At 38.0% G+C, this 24,613-nt stretch overlaps 1 protein-coding gene across 1 annotated transcript; it reads right to left on the reverse strand.

Annotated features, from left to right (window-relative positions):
• Nucleotides 1-8: 8 nt before the first annotated feature.
• Nucleotides 9-19,875, reverse strand: PP2D1 (protein phosphatase 2C like domain containing 1). The gene is given in 2 exon segments (XM_017680616.3): nt 9-820; nt 18,436-19,875. Coding segments are annotated over 2 exon segments (1,959 nt in total). The 5' UTR covers nt 19,583-19,875.
• Nucleotides 19,876-24,613: the final 4,738 nt, after the last annotated feature.

Genomic DNA, 24,613 nt, shown 5'->3' on the forward strand with positions numbered 1-24,613 from the left:
TTCACCTTTTATGTCAGAAACTGATACTCACTTCCGCTGAGAAGTATTACCATAACTGAGATGTTGTCTCTGGAGCCGGCCACTAAGGCAGCATTTACAAGTTCACGGCTGATGTGTTCAGCTGCACCCTCATAGAAACTCTTAGCACATGACTCTTTTTCTTTTTTAATTGTATCTTTGGCCACGCCATTCGTTGGTCCATCAGTTTCTTTCTGGCTGTAAGGATCACAGTAAGTCATTTCTGGTACAAATGTTTGTGCATTTTTAGGGTTATAAGTGAAATGTTTAAAATATTTTGAATCAGGCATATTTTCTTTTGTATTTGTAGTTGGCACACATTCTTTAGATTCAGATTTAAACTGAAACAGTATGTGGGTATTACCATCTGATTTACTATTGCTTGGTTTGTTGATTGGAGGAAACAGAGACTTTTTGGATGTTGAAGATTTGTTGTGTATGAGAGAAGAGTACACTTCTTTGTACACTTGAAACATCGTCATTGCCAGTGCAGTGACTTCCTTTTTATCCAGAACTACCCAGAGTCCATTAGTAGCCAAGATAAGGAATTGACATAAGTCATCTATAGGGACAGAAATGGTTTGAGGTGCTGGAATAACAAATTTTTTCAGTTTGAAATTTCCATGAAATCCAAGTCCTCGAGTGGTTTTTATTTGTCCTTCTAGGAGCCCATAAGGTTCATTTGAACTAATTACTGCTCCACCCTGAAGTAGTCTTTGCCTTTCATTTATGTTTCGCATAGTGTGTTCTTTGGTTAGGCAGAAGCCTTTTCCATTTCTACATAAGACTGCTTGCACATTACCTAGGAGATTATTAGAGAAAATTGATTAGTCTAGAGATCTAGTAACTAAATATCAAATTATGCTGTTAACTTTATTATTCTGTGTTTCAGTGCATAAACAAGCCATTTAAAAATATTTTTAATATATGTAACATGTTATTGGATGATTTACAGTAATTCAGATTTCAAGTTGGGAGGCCAGTTTAGCTCTCATTTTTAAGTAGCTGAGTGTTTAAAATACTGCATTTATTATTAACCAAAACTACAAGTAGTGAAAAATAATAAAGCAATTTTTTAATGAAACAGCTTCTGAATATTTATTTCGTGGAGCCAAGACTTGAACTTTTTTAAAACCAACACATTACATACAGCAGGCATTTTTGAAATGTTTAAAAAAAATACCTTTTAAATTAAAAACAAACTTTTAATATTTTAAAGTGGAGTCTGATAATTTCGTAACTAATAAAAGTTAAAACCTGAACATATTTTATGTATGAGCGATGAAAAAAGTTGAATGCCACTAGTAATATCAGTCTCATTTAGGTTCCTGTTGTATATGGTTAAAAAGAAATAAAGTCAGCCCTGTGAAGAAAAAGTAATACGTGTAGTGTTAAATGGGTAATAGCTGGACAATATTAAACCCTTTGAAAACTAAAATCTTAACAGTTGTAATTTGTTCATGGTTTAGATGAACCTATGATATGTTTGACATTGACATCTTAAGAAAACCTAAACGTAATACTCTGAACAGATGGAGGGATGGTTGTACTACCAAAACTTACTTTGGTTAATAAAAAAAGATTCATAGCACTTTTTTAGTTTGTTAGGAAAAAAGTATTTTTTGCTAGTTTTAATAGTAACATAATTATATATTCAAGTATAGGCAATAGTTTTTCTGGATACAGAATCATTTATCATTTGTAAAAGGGTATCTAAATTATTCTGAGGTAGAGTTAAAATTTCTGGAATCATGCAAAATGTACATTAGAATATTCTGATTTCAGATATGGGCCTATACAGAATCAGAAGCTGCAGATGTTTGATTCTAATTCCCTAATATTTTAAGTAAAGGAATTTAGATTTTAGAAGGCTGAAGTCCACACAACTAATAAGACTGGACAGGATGTGTGTAAATTGGTGAAGCATTAGTGTTAGGCCTAGACTAAGACTTTTGGCCTATTTACATAAAGGGAATTGTTAATTTCTGAGCTTTTGGCCGAGGCCAAAGGATGATGATATTTGTGGAAATTTTTGAAAACCGGAGAACTGTATCTATGATTGTCCTAAGAACTACATGACTTCTTTCTGCAGTATGGTTATTAAATTTTCTATTAACTTGTCTTTTCTGCTGGTTATCCTTCTTATGCTTTGCAGGTAAATCGGTAAAATAAATGACTTCTGCTGGGTCATAAATTAATGCCATAGCAAAAGCAGCTGGAATGATACTGAGCATGCCAACTGGGTAAACTGAATTGTTCTATTAGGACATATGCTTTGATACCTTTTTAAATTTGAAAATGTCTTTGTGTGTGCATGTCACATACATGAATATACATGAATAGTGCGGTCACAGCTCTGAAAACATAGGGGACATACTTTGACTCAGAATAGCCAAATCCACTGACTTCCTAAATGTTTATTTGCATATGGCAAGCCAAAGCCAATTCAGCAAAAAGAAAAGGCATTGTTTCTCTGCTATGTGATTTGGAAAGAATTTAATGGATTAGGAGTTAACAGTGGAAGGGCAGTACACTTGTATTTTGATTATAGCTGTCTCTGCAGGAGTTAATGAACACAGCTTTATGCACCACTTGCCTTTTTTTTTTTTTTAATTGCTGAGCTAAAGAGTACGAAATGCTATTTTGGCTTATTTTACTGTTGTCAACCAACATACTTGTGCTCAGCACAACAAAATTTTCTAGAAGAAGAGACATTAGGCCCTAGTTGTAGTTTTTGCACTATTGTTGACTTGCTGTCTGACCATAAATTATTTAATTCCTTGGACAGTTAATTCATCCAGATGAAAGGAAACTGCACTTTCCAAAAAACTCATATCCTTACCTGGGTAAGTGAACAGAGAAAGTGAAGGGGAGGTACCTCGTGTTTCTCAACTACTCACACATAACCCAGGAAATAGAGGGTAAGTATGACTGGGGTCCAGAAAGTCTTGATGGAAAGACGAGAAAAATCATATGCAGAATTAGTTTTATTTCATTTCTTGAACCTACGGTTGCATATACTGTCAGCTGCAGATGGAATTGTTGAAAGCAGTTGACTACATTAAGCTGAATAGAATAGAATAATGAATAAAATAATGAATAAAATAGAATAATGAATAAAAAGCCCCAAGTAGGATGGGAAATTGGAGGAGGATTTAAAAATAACACTATGTCCATGAGTATGGAGAACTGAAGGAAGAGAGGAGCAAGTCATGACAATTTAAAAGGGAGAAGAGATTGGCTTTAAAGCAAAGTTTCTGTAACTGGAGGAAAAGAGAATAAGCAGTGAACTGTGTGATGGAAGACCCTTAACACAGGAGTTCTAGTGAATCTGACCTTAAGAATTCAAATTTTTAGGCATAATAGTTAACCAGCTTTCAGTATTTAGAGAGATTGTGCTCCTCAGAAAATGTTATCAGAAAAAAAAAGGAACATGGTTACGGAAGAGCAACATGTTTAGGGACATTAATAGTGGGGATTAAAACACTGCCGTGAGATGATGCATAAGCCTTTTTAAGATGACATGTTGTCAGGGAAAACTCTTTATGCAGAGGCAATGATGTAACTGCCTCCTGAAATTTCTGGGTTATCTCCCAACTTGAGAAAAGGAAGAGCATCCCCATAAACTTCAGAGTGACCTTAGAACCCCAAACAGGGAACCTTTGTACATCTGAATGCACAAGATTCAAGAATTTTTTTTCAGATACAGCCAACAAGGTCACTGACTCTTGAAGATCACAGGAAAGTTTTAAGAAAGAACTAGAACAGAGTAGTACTATGTGGTGGTAAGGAAACATACCTAGATGGCTTGGTTTAGAAGAAAGCATGGGGAAGTGGAAAGATTTAGGACCCTGAAACACTTGTACTTTAATCCCAACTTTGTATCTGTGTGACTGTCATTAAGCCACTTAATTTCACTGAGGAAGATTTTTCACCTAAGTAAAATTTTCCACCTGCAATGTTATGCTTTGTCAAGTTTATTGTGAGGATTTAAGAAGGTGATTTAATATGCAGACACTTGATAAAACGTTATATTCCTTTGTTCTACGAAGGGGTAAACAGGCAAGGAAAAGGAAAGGCTGTCCAAAGAGAAGACCCTACAAATGTTCCACTCTAGACCCATCTGTTAGAAACTTGTAAGAAACCCCCTTTCAAGTAGAATTACAGGCTTAAGGGAACAACTTTGCATCTGATTTGAACTGGCAGAAGAATCAGCAACCTGGGAACTAGTGAACTGAGATAATCCAGTCTGAAGAGAAAAACTGTCTCAGGCACCTGTAGGACACCAGCAAGCATACAAACATATACCTGGATGGGAGTCAAAAAGGACAGGAGGGAGAAAAATGTGGAAGAAACACAAAATCTAAACAAACCAATTACCAGCAAAGAAATTGAAGCGGTAATCAAAAAACTACCAAAGAACAAAACCCCCGGGCAGATGGATTTACCTCAGAATTTTATCAGACATACAGAGAATATATAATTCCCATTCTCCTTAAAGTTTTCCAAAAAAATAGAAGAGGAGGGAATACTCCCAAACTCATTCTATGAAATGGCCAAAAGTTACCCAATCAAAAACATTATACAGTCAGGAAGTTTAGCAAACTCCAAGCAGGATAAAAAGAGGTCAGTACTTAAACACATCAGTGTTAAACTCAAAAGCTGAAGACAGTCTTGAAAGTAGCATGAAAAAAGTGACCCATACAAAGGATGTTGAGTAATAGTAGCTTAGTAGCTTGTGTATCATCACAAACCATAGTCTGGATGGCAGAGGCAACATACTCAAAATGCAAAACTCCTTTTAAAAATGAAGAAACGGAGATTTGGAGATTTGAATTAAACATGGTGGCGTGGGAGGAGACACAGAGGCTTCCTCCTAAAACTGGATACAATTAGAAAATTTAATTGGCGCAACTAATCCTGAGAGAGCAACAGGAAAGAGGATTGAGTCAGACTGCACACACCTGGAGAAAAGAGCAGACTTCACCAAATGGGGTAACATACCAGAGCTGTGGCTCTGCAGGACCCGAGTCCATCCCCCACCCCAGCTCACCAGCGGGAGGAAGAGAAATGGAGCAGGGAGGGAGTGGAAGGCTTGGGACTGCTGAATAACTAGCTCCGGAGATCGGCTATGGGAGCACAAACCTACATTTCATGGTGCTTTCATGAGACTCACATGACTACCGGGTTAGGAAGTTAATACAGGCAGAGTTCCCGGGGAGACTGGGATTCCGGCTGCTTGTGGAAAGCAGGGATCCATATCCGACTGCTCTGGGACAAATACTTATACCTGTGTGACCGGCCCACTTGCTCAGGCAGTGGAGACAGGCACAGCAGCCAGGAGGTGGGGAACAGCTCTTTCCTCCCCCAAGGCACCAGTACCACTCCCCTGCGACCCCCGACATTGCTTCAGGGGCTGAGCAGCTCCAGAGACTACAGCTTCTGGACACTAGAGGGCACCATATACAAACATGAAACGCCAAAGAAACCTTGTCCCAAGTAAAATTAATATAACTCCCGAGAAAGATTTAAATGATACGAACCTCGTGACTCTTCCTGAAAGGGAGTTCAAAATAAAAATCATCAACATTGTAATGGAGGTACGGAAAGACATCCAAGAACTCAGGAATGAATTCAGGTCAGAGATCCAATCATTGAAGAGCACGATGGAGGGTATTAAAAGCAGATTGGATACAGTGGAGGAGACAATAAATGAAATAGAAACTAGAGAAGAGGAATTCAAAGAAGCTGAGGCAAAGAGAGAGAAAAGAATCTCTAAGAATGAAAGAATATTGAGAGAACTGTGTGACCAATCCAAGCAGAACAATATAGGGATACCAGAAGAAGAAGAGAGAGAGAAAGGGATAGAAAGTATCTTTAAGGAGGTAGTTGCTAAAAACTTCCCCAGTCTGGGGAAGGACATAGTCTCTCAGGCCATGGAGATCCACAGATCTCCCAACACAAGGGAGACAAAACCAAGACACATAGCAATTAAAATGGGAAAGATCAAGGATAAGGACAGACTGCTAAAAGCAGCCAGAGAGAGAAATAAGATCACATACAAAGAAAAGCCGATCAGGCTAACATCAGACTTCTCAGCAGAAACCTTACAGGCCAGAAGGGAGTGGCATGATGCATTTAAAGCCATGAAGCAGAAGGGCCTGGAACCAAGATTACTTTAACCGGCAAGATTATCATTTAAATTTGAAGGAGGGATTAAACAATTTCCAGATAAGCAAAAGCTGAGGGAATTTACCTCCCACAAACCATCTCTACAGTCTATTTTGGAGGGACTGCTGTAGATGGAAGTGTTCCTAAGGTTGAATAGCTGTCACCAGAGGTAATAACCACAGTAAAGAAAGTAGAACAGCTAATTACGAAGCAAATGCAAAATTAAATTAGCTATCCTCAAAGTCAATCTAGGGATAGACAACAAGTACAGAATTTGATACCTAATATATAAAGAATGAAGGAGGAAGAAAAAGGAGAAAAAATAGAAAAGAACCTTTAGATGGTGTTTGTAACAGCATACTGAGTTAAGTTAGACTCTTAGATAGTAAGGAGAGTAACCTGGAACCTTTGGTAACCACGAATCTAAAGCCTGAAATGGCAATAAGTACATACCGATCGATAATCACCCTAAATGTAAATGGACTGAATGCACCAATCAAAAGACATAGAGTCACTGAATGGATAAAAAAACAAGACCCATCTATATGCTGCTTACAAGAGACTCACCTCAAACCCAAAGACATGCACAGACTAAAAGTCAAGGGATGGAAAAAGATATTTCGTGCAAACAATAGGGAGAAAAAAGCAGGTGTTGCAGTACTAGTATCAGACAAAATAGACTTCAAAACAAAGAAAGTAACAAGAGATAAAGAAGGACATTACATACTGATAAAGGGCTAAGTCCAACAAGAGGATATAACCATTATAAATATATATGCACCCAACACAGGAGCACCAGCATATATGAAACAAATACTAAGAGAACTAAAGGAGGAAATAGAATGCAATGCATTCATTTTAGGAGACTTCAACACAACATTCACTCCAAAGGACAGATCCACCAGACAGAAAATAAGTAAGGACACAGAGGCACTGAACAACACACTAGAACAGATGGACCTAATAGACATCTATAGAACTCTACACCCAAAAGGAACAGGATACACATTCTTCTCAAGTGCACATGGAACATTCTCCAGAATAGACCACATACTAGGCCACAAAAAGAGCCTCAGTGAATTCAAAAAGATTGAAAATCTACCAACCAACTTTTCAGACCACAAAGGTATAAAACTAGAAATAAATTGTACCAAGAAAGCAAAAAGTCTCACAAACACATGGAGGCCTAACAACATGCTCCTAAATAGTCAATGGATCAACGACCAAATTAAAATGGGGATCCAGCAATATATGGAAATAAATGACAACAACTTCTGTGGGATGCAGCGAAAGCAGCCTTAAGAGGAAAGCATATAGCAATCCAGGAATATTTAAAGAAGGAAGAATAAACTCAAATGAATAGTCTAACATCGCAATTATCAAAATTGGAAAAAGAAGAACAAATGAGGCCTAAAGTCAGCAGAAGGTGGGACATAATAAAGATCAGAGAAGAAATGAATAAAATTGAGAATAAAACAATAGCAAAAATCAATGAAACCAAGAGCTGGTTCTTTGAGAAAATTAACAAAACAGATAAGCCTCTAGCCAGACTTATTAATAGAAAAACAAAATCAACACACATCAACAGAATCAGAAACGAGAAAGGAAACATCACGACGGATCCAACAGAAATACAAAGAATTATTAGAGACTACTATGAAAACCTATATGTGAAGAACCTGGAAAACCTAGAAGAAATGGACAACTTCCTAGAAAAATATAACCTTCCAAGTCTGACCTAGGAAGAAACACAAAATCTAAACAAACCAATTACCAGCAAAGAAATTGAAGCGGTAATCAAAAAACTACCAAAGAACAAAACCCCCGGGGAGATGGATTTACCTCAGAATTTTATCAGACATACAGAGAAGACATAATACCTATTCTCCTTAAAGTTATCCAAAAAATAGAAGAGGAGAGGATACTCCCAAACTCATTCTATGAAGCCAACATCACCCTAATACCAAAACCAGGAAAAGACCCCACCAAAAAAGAAAACTACAGACCAATATCCCTGATGAATGTAGATGCAAAAATACTCAATAAAATATTAGCAAACTGAATTCAAAAATATATCAAAAGGATCATACACCATGACCAAGTGGGATTCATCCCAGGGATGCAAGGACGGTACAACATTCGAAAATCCATCAACATCATCCACCACATCAACAAATAGAAGGACAAAAACCACATGATCCATAGATGCTGAAAAAGCATTACACAAAATTCAACATCCATTCATGATAAAAACTCTCAGCAAAATGGGTATAGAGGGCAAGTACTTCAACATAATACAGGCCATATATGATAAACCCACAGCTAACATCATACTGAACAGTGAAAAGCTGAAAGCTTTTCCTCTGAGATCAGGAACAAGATGGATGCCCACTCTCCCCACTGTTATTTAACATAGTACTGGAGGTCCTAGCCATGGCAATTAGACAAAACAAAGAAATATAAGTAATCCAGATTGGTAAAGAAGAAGTCAGACTGTCACTATTTGCAGATGACATGATATTGTACATAAAACATCCTAAAGACTCTACTCCAAAACTACTAGAACTGATATCTGAATACAGCAAAGTTGCAGGATACAAAATTAACACAGAAATCTATAGCTTTCCTATACACTAACAATGAACTAATAGAAAGAGAAATCAGGAAAACAATTCCATTCACAATTGCATCAAAAAAAATAAAATACTTAGGAATAAACCTTATGAAGGAAGTGAAAGACCTATACCCTGAAAACTATAGGACGCTCTTAAAAAAAAAATTAAAGAGGACACTAACAAATGGAAACTCATCCCATGCTCTTGGCTAGGAAGAATTAATATTGTCAAAATGGCCATCCTGCCCAAAGCAATATACAGATTTGATGCAATCCCTATCAAATTACTAACAACATTCTTCAATGAACTAGAACAAATAGTTCAAAAATTCATATGGAACCACCAAAGACCCCGAATAGCCAAAGCAATCATGAGAAGGAAGAATAACGTTGGGGGGATCTCACTCCCCAACTTCAAGCTCTACTACAAAGCCACAGTAATCAAGACAGTTTGGTACTGGCACAAGAACAGAGCCACAGACCAGTGGAACAGAATAGACAGCCCAGATAGTAACCCAAACATTTATGGTCAATTAATATATGATAAAGGAGCCACGGACATACAATGGGGAAGTTGCTGGCAAAACTGGACAGCTACATGTAAGAGAATGAAACTGGATCACTGTCTAACCCCATACACAAAAGTAAATTCAAAATGGATCAAAGACCTGAATGTAAGTCATGAAACCATAAAACTCTTAGAAAAAAACATAGGCAAAAATTTCTTGGACATAAACATGAGTGACTTCTTCATGAACATATCTCCCCGGGGGAGGGAAACAAAAGCAAAAATGAACAAGTGGTACCATATCAATCTGAAAAGCTTCTGTACAGCAAAGGACACCATCAATAGAACAAAAAGGTACCCTACAGTATGGGAGAATATATTCATAAATGACAGATCCAAAAAAGGGTTGACATCCAAAATATATGAAGAGCTCATGCACCTCAACAAACAAAAAGCAAATAATCCAATTAAAAAATGAGCAGAGGAGCTGAACAGACACTTCTCCAAAGAAGAAATTCAGATGGCCAACAGACACATGAAAAGATGCTCCATATCACTTGTCATCAGAGAAATGCAAATTAAAACCACAATGAGATATCACCTCACACCAGTAAGGATCGCCACCATCCAAAAGACAAACCACAAATCTTGGCAAGGTTGCAGAGAAAGGGGAACCCTCCTACACTGCTGGTGGGAATGCAAATTAGTTCAACCATTGTGGAAAGCAGTATGGAGGTTCCTCGAAAAGCTCAAAATAGAAATACCATTTGACCCAGGGATTCCACTTCTAGGATTTTACCCTAAGAATGCAGCACTCCAGTTTGAAAGACAGGTGCACCCCTATGTTTTTCGCAGCACTGTTTATAATAGCCAAGAAATGGAAGCAACCTAAATGTCCATCAGTAGATGTGGTACATATACACAATGGAATATTACTCATCCATCAGAAAAAAACAGATCCTACCATTTGCAACAACATGGATGGAGCTAGAGGGCATTATGCTCAGTGAAATAAGCCAGGCGGAGAAAGACAAGTACCAAATGATTTCACTCATATGTGGAGTATAAGAACAAAGAAAAACTGAAGGAACAAAACAGCAGCAGACTCACAGAACCCAAGAATGGACTAACAGTTACCAAAGGGAAAGGGACTGGGGAGAATGGGAGGGAAGGGAGGGATAAGGGCAGGGAAAAAGAAAGGGGACCTTACGATTAGCATGTATAATATGGCAGGGGCATAGGGAGGGCTGTGCAACACAGAGAAGTCAAGTAGTGAGTCTACTGCATCTTACTATGCTGATGGACAGTGACTGTAATGGGGTTTATGGTGGGGGGACTTAGTGAAGAGGGAGTCTAGTAACTATAATGTTCTTCATGTAATTGTGGATTAATGATAATAAAATGAATTAAAAAAAGAAAAAATGAAGAAACTAAGACATTCCCAGATAAACAGAATTCATCAATAGCAAACTTACCATATGAGAAATACTGAAGGGACTCCCTCAGACTAAAATTTTAAACATAGACTGTCAAATCCACACAAAGTTAACTATATAAGCAAATGTAAAACAGCAAAAGTTTATTTTTATTTTTAATGCTTTTCTAATCCTGATTTAGAAGAAAGATGCATAAAATAATTATGAAACTATGCTTATAACATAAAGATGTAATTCTGTGAATATAAAATACAGAGAAAGAAGGTGGAAATAGAGCTATATTGGAGCAAAGATGTACATATATGTTGAAACTAAGCTGGCACAAATCCAAGCAAAATTATTTTTAAGTTATGATGTTATTGTAATCCTCAGGACACCCACTATAAAAGTTTTATATAGTAAGAGAAACACAGGAATTAAAGTGGGATACCAGAAAACATCTAACACAATAGAAAGAAGTGATGGAGGAATAGAGAAACAAAAGAGAGAAGACAAAGCAAACAGCAAAATGTCTTGACGTGAATCCTACCCTATAAGTAGTTACAGTAAGCATAAGTGACTTAAATATCGAACAAAAAGGCATAGATTGACAGAATGGAAAAAGAAACATGGTAGCAGACAAGGTAAGGGCCCCAGAGATAACAGGAACTAATCCCTGGAGCCTCTGAATGAATGTTACCTTATAGCAATGATTGCAGATGTGATCAATGATCCTGAGATGCTTAACTGAATTGTCTAGGTGGGCTCTAAATGTGATCACAGAGGTGAGATTGGCTACAGACACAGGAAGAAAAGGAAGTGTGCTTAATAAGGCACATTTGAAATTGAAGTGATGGGGCTACATCCCAAGAAATCCTGGGAATCAAAAACTAGAAGCAAGTAACATTCTTTCCAAGATTTGTAATGACGCCTCGATTTCAGCCCAGTTATGCCAATTGAGAACTTCTTGAACTGTGAGAGAATAAACCTGTGTTGTTTAAGCCACCAAGTAAAAGGTAAATTTTTAACAGCAGCTATAGGAAACTAGTATAAACAAGATCCAACTATATGCTGAGGAGGAACACTGTTGATTCAAAGACAAGTAAATGGAAAGTAAAAGGATAGAGAAGGCAAACAGTAAGGAAACGAGAGCTGGAAAGGCTATATTAATACTAAATTTTAATACAGAAACTGATACTACAGATGAAACTAACAGAGAGTCTATCCAGCTGGAAGACGTAACTATAAATCTTAGGTATGTACATCTAAGAAAAAAGTCTCCAAGTGCAGGAAGTGAAAACTAACTTGAAGATAGACAATTCAGCAATCATAGTTGCAGACATCAAAGCCTTATTTTCAATAATGGATAGAACAGCTGGGCAGAAGGTAAACAAGTAAATAGAAAGTTTGAACACTGTAAAACAACTAGACCTAACAAACACTTGAAGAATATTCCACCTAAAAAACAGCATAATACACTTCCTTCTTGACTACACATGAAACATTGTTCAGAGGAGACCATATATCAAGCCATCAAATAAGCCTTAATACATTTAAAAGAATTGAAATCATACAAAGCATGTTCACTGACCAAAATGAAATTACAAATCAGTAACAAGGATCTTGGGAGATCCACAAATATGTGCAAACTAAACATACTCATAACCAGTGGGTCAGAGAAGTCAAAAGGGAAGTCAAAATGCACTGAAATAAGTGAAAAAAAGCAACATACATGAGCTTTAAAAAGCTGTAAGTGAAGCAGTGCTCAGTGAGAAAAGTATAGATGTACCTACCTATTAAAAAAGAGAAAAGATTGCAAATGAATAATCTAACTGTTCACCTTAAAACAGTAGGAAAAGAACAAGCAGAAAATAAAAAGCCAGCAGAAGAAAGGAGAAATAATGATTAGAGTGGAAATAGATGAAACAGAGACAAGACACCAGAAAAAAAAAAGAGTAAATTACCAAAAAGTTGGTTCTTTGAAAAGATCAACAACACTGACACACCTTTAGGCCACAAGTAAAAGAGAAGCCTCAAATTACTAAAATCAGGAATGAAATATGGAATATTACTACCAATCTTACAAAAATAAAAAAGTATAATACTATGAATGATTGTATACCAACAAATTAGATAACCTAGATGAAATGGGGAAAATTCCAAAAAAGGAAAAACTACTGAAACTGACTCATGAAGTCATGAAGAAATAGAAAATCTGAATAGCCTTACAGGTAAAGAGGTTGATTAGTAATCAACTAACCACAAAAAAAAAATTTGCATGTGAATCCTGGCTAACATGTAAGGAAGAATTAATATCAATTCTCTGCATATTCTTCCAAAACCTAAAAGAGGAAGTAACATTTCCGAACTCGTTTTATGAAGCCAGTATTTCCTTGCTATCAAAACCAGACCAAAGTTTCACCAGAAAGGAAAACCAAAGACTAAAGTCACCTATGAATAAAAATGCAAAATCCTCAACAAATCCTAGCAAAACAACTCCAGCAAATAAAAAAAGACTCTATGCCATGACCAGGTGGGGTTTATTTCAGGCAGGTATGTTTTGCTTAGTATATGGATTTCAGTCAGCATAATACAATATACTAATAGAATAAATGGAAAAATTCATGGGCACTTCAACAGATGCAGAAAGCATATTTGAGAAAAGCCAACATCCTTTCTTTTCTTGATAAAAACACTAGAAGTAGAAAGGAACTTCCTCAATATACAAAAAAAAGCTAACATGCTTAATGACACACAACACCCAAAGCAACATAAAACACATCATACACACCAGCACATCATTTATAATAATAAAGACTGGATGCTTTCATAAGGTCAGGAACAAGAAAAGAATGTTGAGTCTCAACACTTCCACTTAAGGTTATACTGAAAATTTTAGCCAAAGATCAGAGGTATCCAATTTAGGCAGAATTAAAACAATTTCTATTTGTGGATGTCATGATCTTTTTACACAGAAAATCCTAGAGAATTTCCCCAAACAAACAAAAACTAGTAGAATAAACAAGATCAGTATACAAAAATCAGTTGTATTTCTGCACAGTAGTGTTAAACTGAAAATGAAATCAAGAAAACAATTGCATTTAAAATAATATCAAAAAGAATAAAATGCTTATGGATAAATTTAACAAATTAAGAGCTGTTCACTGAAAACTACAAATCATTGAAAGAAAGAAAATCTTCATGGAAATACATCCATTTAATCAGAAGAATTAATACTGTTAAATGTCGATACTCCCCAAACTGATCTACAGAGTCAACATAGTCTCTATCAAAATATCAGCTAGATCTTTTTGAGAAATTGACAAACTGATAACTAAAATTCATATGGAAAAGCAAGAGGCTCAGAATAGGCAAAGCAATCTTGAAAAGAAAAAAAGAAGCTCCTACTTAACAATTTCAACCTACTACAAAACTTAAGTGGTCAAGACAGTATGGACATAAATCAGTGGAACAGAATTGAGACCTTTGCTTTAAACCATTATATTTGTCAATTGATTTTCAAGAACAACAGGACAATACAATGGGAAAATAATAATCTTTGGCAATTGTTACAGGACAGCTGATATATCCACATAGAAAAGAATGAAGTTGGTACCCCTACCCCAGGACAGAAAATTAACTCAGAATGGATCATAGACCTGAATGTAGGTGATGGAACTATAAACCTCCTAGAAGAAAATACTGGTATAGATTTTTGTGACCTTGGATTAGGCAGTCATCTCTTAGATTTCACACCAGAAGTACAAGCAGCAACAGCAAAATTGAAAACTGGATTTCATCAAAATTAAAATATTTTTATTTCAAAAGACATCCAGAAAAGAAAACCCATGGAATTAAAATATTATACTGGCATACATCAGAAATATTGTGAGTTCAGTTCTGGACCACTGCAATAAAGCAAGTCAAATGAAGTTTTTGGTTTTCTGGGCATATAAAAGTTAATGTTTACCCTATACTGAAGTCTAGTAAGTGTGCAATAGCATTATGTATTCAAAAGCAATGTATGTAACTTTAGTTTTAAAATACTTTTTTATTAAGAAGTGTTAACCATCTGAGTTTTCAGCAAGTCATAATCACTGAAAACAAATCGTAAAAGATAAAATAATGAAAAGTGTTGAAATATTATGAGAATTACCAAAACATAACAGAATCAAAGTGAGCAAATGCTGTTGGAAAAATGGCACCAGCAGACTTGCCCAACGCAGAATTGCCACAAACCTTCAATTTGTAAATGGTGTCAATGGACTTGCCCAATACAGTGTTGCCACAAACCTTCAGTTTGTAAAAAATGAGTTATCTGTGAAGTGCAGTAAAGTGCACAATAAAACAAGATATACCTGTACTTCCTAATCATATATCTGATAAGGAACTTGTATTCAGAATATAAAAAGAAACTTACAACTCAACAATAGGCAGCCCAATTTAAAAATGGACAAATTTAAATAGATATTTCTCCAAGGGAGATATTCAAATGACTCGTAAGCACATGCAGAGGTATTCAACATCATTAGTCATTAAAAAAATGCAAATCAAAATCACAGTGAGATACCACTTCATACCAAGATGGCAAGAATAAAAAAGTGACAGTGGTGAGAGAATGTGGAAAAATTAGAGACCTCATACATAACTTGTAGGATAGTGAAATGGTGCAGCCACTATGGAAAACAATTTGGCAGCATAGAGGTAGGTATCTTATGACCTAGCAATTCCACTCCTGGATATATAACCAAAGAAGTGAAAACATGTCTATACAAAATTTGTGTACAATAAGGTAGGGGGGTGCTTGATAATATAGGTGAATGTTGTAACCACAATGTTGCACATGTGAAACCTTCCTAAGATTGTGTATCAATGATACCTTAATAAAAAAAACTGTGCACAATGTTCATGCCAACATTATTCATAATAGCCCAAAATTGGAAACCACTCAAATGTCTATCAACTAATAAATGGATAAGCAAATGTGGTGTATCTATTCCATGAAATGTTATTCAGGATTAATAAAGAAGGAAAGGATTGATGCATGTTATGACATAGATGAGCCTCAAAACGCTATGCTTAGTGAAAGAAGCCAGTCACAAAAGGACACATTGTATGATTCCATTTATATGGAATGTCCAGAATAGAAAGTATATAGAGACAAAATATAGATTAGTGATGGTCTTGCAGAAACGGGAGCTTGGGGAGCTAATTGCTAAAGGGTGTTCTTTTGAGATGACAAAAATGTTCTAAAATTGGCCATGATGCTGGTTGCACATAACCAGGAATATTCTAAAAACTATTGAGCTGTACACTTTGCATGGGTAAATTGTGTGCTTAATGAATTATATCCCAATAGGCTATTAAAAATAACAGCACTGGGCAAAGTGATTGAAGGGATCAAATAAGGATCATTTACGTTTCTAAGGAACTACTGTGATTAATTAGAAATATGAAATTTGTGGTTTCTTTGATGTTAGGGGAAAAGTGTATTCTGTATAATTTACATTTGTTGGTGTTTTAATTCTATGGGGATTCATTGAAGTAAGATAAGAGAACGCCAAGAGAAATTACAAAATGCAATGTAGATGGGCAATGCTAAGAACAAAAATTCAAGAATGTCAGTTTGGAAGTATCTTAGCACATGCATAGATTCAACGTTTATTCAGTGACTTCACCATTATACTCATTCCTCATAAAGTGAGGTGTTTTTATTTTTTTAATTTCCAGAGTTGTGGTGACATGGGTATTTCACCGATTTCAAACAGGAAAAATTATTTCTCTTGCTGTAATTAAAAGTCTTGTTTTATAAAATACAAAATATGCTCTTGATAAATAGAGTGAGAAATTTTTGTAACCCACTTAAATCACTTTCTTTTAAGAGAACTTTTTTATCATAAATTATTACTTCCTTTTCACAAGTTGGATTTTTTCCCCTGCATATTCTTATGTATTTAAATGAAGGATGCCTAAATGAAATAGTTAACACAATTATCTAAACCTGCAAATTAGATCAGATGTTTGACCTGGAGATCAGAACTAGCCAGACAGCAGTGGACCTGGAAGCAGTGAACCATAGTAAACTAGACACTTAATGACAGTGTCTACTTACTGAATATCTCATAATTTCTCCTTTAGTTTAACAAGAATCCAGACATCTAATAATATTTTCTAATAGAGGTCCCAAGTCCAAGGATGTGGGTCAGTTCCCAGATAGGTCTGAAACCTGAAAACTCTGTGCATGCAGCAGGCCCTTCTCTGCAGCCCTCTGTAGCCCCTGCATACAGCCTGAGAAATGACAAGACTCCACACGAACTGGCATCGCCCTTGGCTTCTCAATACTGCTTAATCTAGAGTTCTCATTTTAGGCTCAGAACCAGAACCAGATCAGAAACAGGCTGACTTCAGGATCCTTGGCACCATAAGGGTCTTTGTGATTCTCTGGTCCTTATTCAGAGCCATCTCTGCCACGAAGTCCCACTCCCTGAGGTCCAGGCCTCCTCGCCCACTGGATGGTAGCATGCTACAGTGGGCTTGGTTTCTGGCTCCAATCCCTGGTGCCTCTAAGACTTGACCAAATTACCTCAGCTCTCCAAGCTTCTATTTTCTCATCTGGAAAATTGGGTTAGCATTTAGATAGAGGAAGGAAGGGGGACAGTGTTCAAAACTAGTAAATAAGCCATAGAGATCTAACGCACAGTGTAGGAATAAAGAGAACAATATTGAATTACAATCATCAAACTTGCTAAGTGACTAGAATTTAATTATTCCAACCACTAAAAAGAAATGATAATTATGTGAGGTGATACAGATGCTAATTACCACTACAATGGCAATCATATTACAATATGCAAATGTGTCCATTTATTGTACACCTTTAATTTGACAATGTTATATGTCAAATTTTTTTAAAAAGACAATACTTAACTACCTTCAGATACTGGGTTTCTGTAAGACTAAGTGAGAAATTACTCTGCATTCCATATCCAGTAAGTGGAAACTCTTTAATAATTCTGTCCATGGAAGGGCTTGTGGAACCCTAGTTAAGTATCTCATGAAACTCAGGTTAACTTTGCTAAAACTGTTTTACCTCTGGGATTTCCATTTTGACAAGTTCCTAAGCTAGAACTTAAGTACTGAAGGTCAAAAGAACTGCTTCCTGAAATAAAATTAAAAAGATACAGCCAAATTTTTGGAGAAGAGAATATATGGCTGTAAAGCTGAAGCATGAATTATTCTTCTCTCTAAGATGAATTTGATGTTGCTTGGCCAGTAAGTGCAAGAGTGACCTATTGCCAATGTCAGAATGCTCACCAGTTTGAATAACAAAACTACCAATACCTCAAAGAACTTTCCATTTTCCTGAAAAAGGAAAATGTGGGTAACGTTTTTTTTGTCTATTGAGCTGTACACACATGTAATATATTTGCTTTCCCTTTATCAATAATGGTATTGCTACCCCACTTAGGAAATTTAATGTTTTGGTCACCTTATTTAATATATGTGTCTCCTTGAAAAATAACTACAATTTTTGTGTGTATCTACAATTTGCATTTAAACTGTGGCTATTGATCATTCCTTAAATGGGTTAGTGAAATTTCTGAGCATTAATAAGTCACTAAATAATGTCTCACTAATTCTGGAAGCATGAGAGGTTTTGCTGCCAGGAATAAGAAAAGGTGTGATGTAGTGTCATTCAGTAAACATACCAGTGTTTGCAATGTGTAGTATTCCAGAAATCTGGCAAGGGAACCTCTCTGCCAAGCAGTTATGGTCATTGATTCTTCTCCAGTTCTTAGCAAAGGGACTTTTGATGCTGCCTTCCAGTAGGCAAGTAACTGCGGAACAGCCACTCCATCGGACCCTGGATACTTCCTTCCTTCCAAGACGTAGAAGCCTATCCATTCTCCAGAATGCTTTTGCAAAGGCTTTGTGTATATCCTCATACTCACACTTCAATTCTTCTGTCCTTTTGTTTATGGAGGAAAAGAGGTCTTCTGTAGCTATGTAGTCTTCCCTAAACACTGTGTGGAAGGAATTGATTACTTTGTGCTCTTCAGGGGTCATCTGGTAGGAAGGATCAAATCTGGAAAGCTGATGCAGAAGTAAGACTGGGAGCTCTGTTGAAGTCAAGGTGGCTGCTGAGGCACCATGATGTCCATCAAACAAACCCAAAAAACACACATTGGGTTTTTTGCCAAAATTATTCACTACAGTGAATTTATCATTCATGGCAGTTCTCCATGTAGAATTCCTGTCTTCACAAATGGCTATTCCTTTAATTAAGAGGTGGCAGGTTTTTTGATAATATAGGGTATTCCTGTGAATGTTATCAATGATCTTATCATATGCAGGCATTTGTTTCTTCCAAAGTAGCTCAAAAGCATTATTAACACTCTGTAGGGTTTTTTCAGTGAATGTAGAAGATGACAATAGTTTAGTAATTATAAGCTGTCTCTGCATAGTGATCACTGAAGGCCCTGGTTTCTTTTCATCCATCCACTGAAAACCCAGTGTGGCCAGAGCTGCATCTTGTTTTTTATGGAAGAAACTTCCAGGTACATGAATTTCATGGTTGCATAGGGAGCAGGGAAATGTGACCGTTTGATCAGCGTTCTGCTCATCATGGTCTTCCAAGTCTCTTGATGATCTCTTTCTTCTAAAATCCTTCCTTTTCACTGTAAGTGGGAGTTCCTCATTTGAATCAAACGTTGATTTTCTCATATTTCATTCCCTTGATTCCAAAAACATTCTGCAAACAGGATGAAAGATACTTATATGCTGGGAATGATGCAATGAAAACTTCTTCAAGCAAGCCCTTATCTTTGCAATTTGTTTTGGCTCCTCGGATTTCATATAGGCCTAGAATTGACTATTCTGATGCATCTTTACATGATTCCCCAAAAAACACATAGCAAGTATTCAGCAAACTGGCAATTGACCCCTGGCATGTCTGGATGAAATTAGACAAAAGCTCCACTAATTCAGCTAGATAGCTACGAACAAATAGCTACTCATCGCTATAGTAAAATTTTACTTACAAATTTCCACTTCCTAAATGCTTCTAGATCCAATAGCCTATTAGCAACCCTTGCTGGCTTGCCTCACCAACACATTTTTGTTCCTCTTTTTAATGGAAAAATTTTAAAACACAAAAACGGAAGAGAAGAATGAGCCCCCCCAAACGGCACCATATGCCCATTGCCAGCTTCAACCATTATCAACGTTTTTTTCAACCTTGTTTCATCTGTGTCCTCAGCCACTTTATTTCATTTATTTTTAACTGGAGTATTTTAAAGCAAACCCCTAAATTATATCAATTTCACTCATAAATACTACAGTTTCATCAACAAATTTGATCCACATCCACTCACTTCTTCAATACCTACAATAAGCCAGCTACTGGGCCTGGTACTGAAGAGGCACAGATGTATAAGGCTTGTGTGCTGCCCCTGAAGGTATGAGAGGAGGAGTTTGCAGTGCCATAAATATGTGCACACAAAAGTGTACACAGGTCGGATGGATCCACAGACAAAGTACCATTACAGGGCCCGACCGGGACCTCACCCTTCATCTACCTAAGAATGGCATCCTGAGACCTGAGAAGCTGCCTGGGAAACCTCACAGTTGGGAGCTATCAGCAAGCGGCCCAAGGCAAATCCAAGAGAATGACCAGTTAGCAGGCAGAAGGAAGAAGAGGACCCAGCAGAGGCAGTGCACCAGCAGGCAGGAAGTAGGCGCAATAAACAGATACTGGCAAAGCTCAAGCTCTTCTGACCAAAATGTCTAGCAAATATATTTTTAATTGCTATTATTTGGTAATATTCATGTAAAGGATACAGTTTTTCTGAGACTTGAGGACCTATTAGGACTATATATAAGGCACACAAGTACTATGATCTGGCCAAGAGGCAATCCCTTATATCAGAACTTTATTTTTCTGTATACAGGGGACAGCCATAATGGAACCTTTCTTAGAAAGTAATGTCATTCATCTGTTCATTCATTCATCCAACAGAGACTGGAGGGAATGTGCTAAGTGCTGTTTTATTTGCTGGGGATACAGCAGCGAACAAAACAGGATGGTCTGTGATGAAGCTTATATTGGAATACCAAAGCACACAGTAAAGAACCACATAAACATAGTACTCAGTAAAGATAAGTACTGTCATGAAAATATAGCAGAATGAGAGTAGAGAGAGGGATGTGAATATAGAGAATAAGCCCTCTTTTTTACAAAGTAGTCAGAGGAATATAACACTCCTCCACGGACATACTCTACCAGGAAGCCAGGATTTCATTCGGAAATGAAGAAAGTGGAGGAAATAAAATACTGCAGGTACAGTTGCCCACTGATGACACACGTGCTATCAAATAAAAATGAAGGAAATGCACCTGAGCACCCCGTTAATGTCCATGTGCCTTTGGAATTGTTACCTTCTTTTGCCCTCTCTTTACCATGTTTCCCCAGACTCAGTTCCTTCCACTTGGGTAGTGGTAGGGTGGTAGGTGGTAGCAGAAGAGGTGGGGGAGACGGTAGTAATGGCAGAGGAGAGTGTTCCAGTGATCCGGTGGTCGGCCTGTCTGTGTGGAATGTTGACTACGTCACCTGAAACCTCATTCTGAACTCACTTTATGATTCGGAAGGACTGTGAAGCAATAAGGTCATAAACTGTATTGAGAAACAAACTTGTCTTTGAAATTTCTGAGAGGAGAGTCATTCATTAAAGACACTCTGTCTTAGGCCCACATAATAGGATTTAAAAAAAAAGAGGTGTGACAATCAAGTGAATTTTTTCTTCTAAGTTATAGTTCATTCCAAAGAGTGATTCCAGAAGGCTATCACCAGGGCAGACCAGCTGCCGTCCCTCTCAGCCCATCTGCTCTCCCTGCCCTGTATAGCCTGCCCCATCGAGCTCACTGCCCCAAGTCACTGCCTGAAAGTTACCTTGCTGGGACTGTCATTTTGTTAGCCAGCCTTCACTCCTGGCCAGTGTTTATAGTTCCTCAGCCCTTAGCCACAGCTACATGCCACTCTCACCCCAGGCTGGATTAGAACTAGTCCTGAAACGACTTGTTTGCACAGTGAAGGAGTCTGGACCGGCCCACCTGCCTGCTGGACATCTCCATGGGGATGTCTCACAGTCAACTCGGAGTGACCATGCCTGGAATGGAACTCACTGCCTTTCCTCCAGAACCTTCTCCCACCGTTAGCTTGTTCAGGTGGGAGACCATGTTTCCCAGAATCTCTTCCCCTGGGTGGTCCCAGGTTAGAGCTGGCCAAGAAAGGGGTCTGGGGGCGCTACCTTGAATGCTGCTTGGTTTAGTGAGTCCTGGTCAATGAGAGGGCCTTGCCTACCCACTTTGGGAAGGGGCCTGGCAGGCTGCCGCGTCCTCATGTCCTCACACCTCCTCTTTGCCTCCAGCTCTTCCTGCAGACTGCAGGCCCTGCTGACCAGCAGCAGCCCGGCTCTGCCAGCAGGCCTGCCTTTGGAGCCATAAAGGCAGATGTTTCCTCAAGACTCCTGCGTCAGCCTCCCCTGTGAGCCCCCTTCAGTGGCTGGACATCCTGGGCTTCCCAGACCAGCTGGCTGGGGGCTCCTCTGGTCCTCTAACTGCCCTTCCCAGGTGTTCATTGCCCAGCTCCCCACAAACTGTATAAGCTCTAATTTCAACAATGTGTTCCTCATTCTATAACCCCTAGCTGATACAGGCCTGTGCTGCCTCACCCTCCCTTTCAGGGTACGTGCAACCGATCTTGGAGGGCTGTCACATCTCCCTCAGCACCCCTCTAACCCCATGAGTCTCCTCCCCCACTGCTGTTGGACTGTTCTAGCACCAACATAGTTGGCCTGGATGATGCCCTGGCCTCCTGGCCGCTCCACACACTTCCTGGCCGGCTGTGCTTGTTACCAGCTTGCCCTCGTTCTCCTGGCAAATTCCTTAGTGTGTCTGGCAAAGCTCTGCCTCCTCTGCCTTCTGCTGACTTGCCTAGCTCCCCCTCTCCTCCTTGCCTCTCAGCCCATGCCACTGTGGTGTAGAGCCAGGACACAAATCCTCACCAGTTTGGTAGGAAATGGTAGTAGATCATTGAATTCTGATTTCTCATTATTCAATTGCTTTTTAATTAGTACCAGTACTCAGGTCATCTCCAGCAGCTGCCCTGTCCCCTAGTGAGGTGTCTCCTTCAAGCTCCTGCTGAGCCCCCTACAGGCTCCAGCGCCCTGGGGTGGGACCAGGCATCTTGCAGGGCTGAGGTGCTCATATCTCACCTCCACATGCCGCCCTCAGGCCAGTGGTGATTAGGGTGGTAGGGAAACCTCTCACAGAAGTTAACTGGTGACTGAATGTCAAGCTCTTCCCAGACAGGAGAAGATGCGTCTGTCTCTACATGGGCCCCTCAGCAGCTGCTTTTCTTCCAAAGTGTATTTGTGGTCTATTAATTTTTGTATCTATTAACTGACTAATCATTTTATGTAATTTATTATTGACTTAATTAAAAGCATGGTGTGTGTGTGTGTGTGTGTGTGTGTGTGTGTGTGTGTGTGTGTGTATTTATTAGGTAGCCAACTGATGCATTCTCCTTTCTAAAATATTCACACAACACAGAAGTATGTAGAGGAAAAAGCAGAGTTCTCTCCCTTTCCCCAAGGTACCCAATGCCAAAAATCGAGCACATAGTGTCCCAGGCCAGTTTCTGTGTATTTTCATATACACATGAAAATATAAGACACAATCTATTTTTAAATTTAGGTTTATTTTGCATATAGCCAATTTCACACATTCCGAATGTTCAGCTTGATGAATTTTTATACAGGAATAATACACTTGTAGACTCCATGAAGTGTTTTCTGTATTTTAATAATAACTGGGTAACATAATCATTCTGTTACTCTGTAAATGCTTTCTGTCTCTGACTAGTGTGGTTGAGGATTTTTCAAGGCAGTACCTGTTGACCTACCCATTCTTTTTAAGTACAGCATTATATTCCATAGTCAATGTGCAGATGAAACATAGTCAGCCATCTACCTATATGATGAGATTGTTTTTTGTTATAGTGAACATTACAATGAACATGAACACACATGTCCAGGCCTCTGTATGTGCCTACTGATGTTGCTTAATGCCCAGATCACCGAACATCTGCACAGCCAAGTGGAAGGAGCCAGGGCCTCGAGGCACACAGGCAGGACTCAACTCCCAGCTTGCTGCTGACTTGCTGGATGGTCTTAGATTATTCAGCCCAGTGGAGGCCACAGTTGTGTCAGCTATGAAATAGAGAAAATAGCAGTAACTTTGTTGGGTCAGTGGTGTGAAATCACTAACACCTGTCAAACACTGAGCACAGTGTACAGGATAGCTTCTCAGTAAGTAACTATTATTATAATTAGTATTAATCATATTAATATTAATAATATTAGTAATATTATTTAGTATCCTCACATTCCATAGCCATCTTTGCACATATATTTCCACTGAATTCTCTTCCTCTGATCTGCTTTCATCTATGTATTTCTTTCTGCTCATTTTTGAGCCTCCTGCGTGCATCCATCCTTGTCACACTCACTCTGTCACTGTACCTACACATATATAAATATGTACGCAAATACATGCACATGATTAGACGCACACATGTTCAGAAAGCAACTTGAAAGAGACTAGGCAGGAAACATGATACAGGGCTAGTTCAGAGTCTGAAGACTTAATATATTCTTGAGATTATCATGTGTCCACTAAAATGGTGGCTGGCTAGTAGTAGGTTTGTCCAAATATAAAGAAAAAAAAAAGGTTACTTAGAAGAAGGGAAGGGATATATTTTTAATGTACAAAAACTAATGTGAGAATACAAAAGAAAAAATCTGTATAGTTCAAGAAAATAATTTAAGT

This window comes from Manis javanica, chromosome 15, assembly GCF_040802235.1.
Source record: "Manis javanica isolate MJ-LG chromosome 15, MJ_LKY, whole genome shotgun sequence".
NCBI lineage: Eukaryota > Metazoa > Chordata > Mammalia > Pholidota > Manidae > Manis > Manis javanica.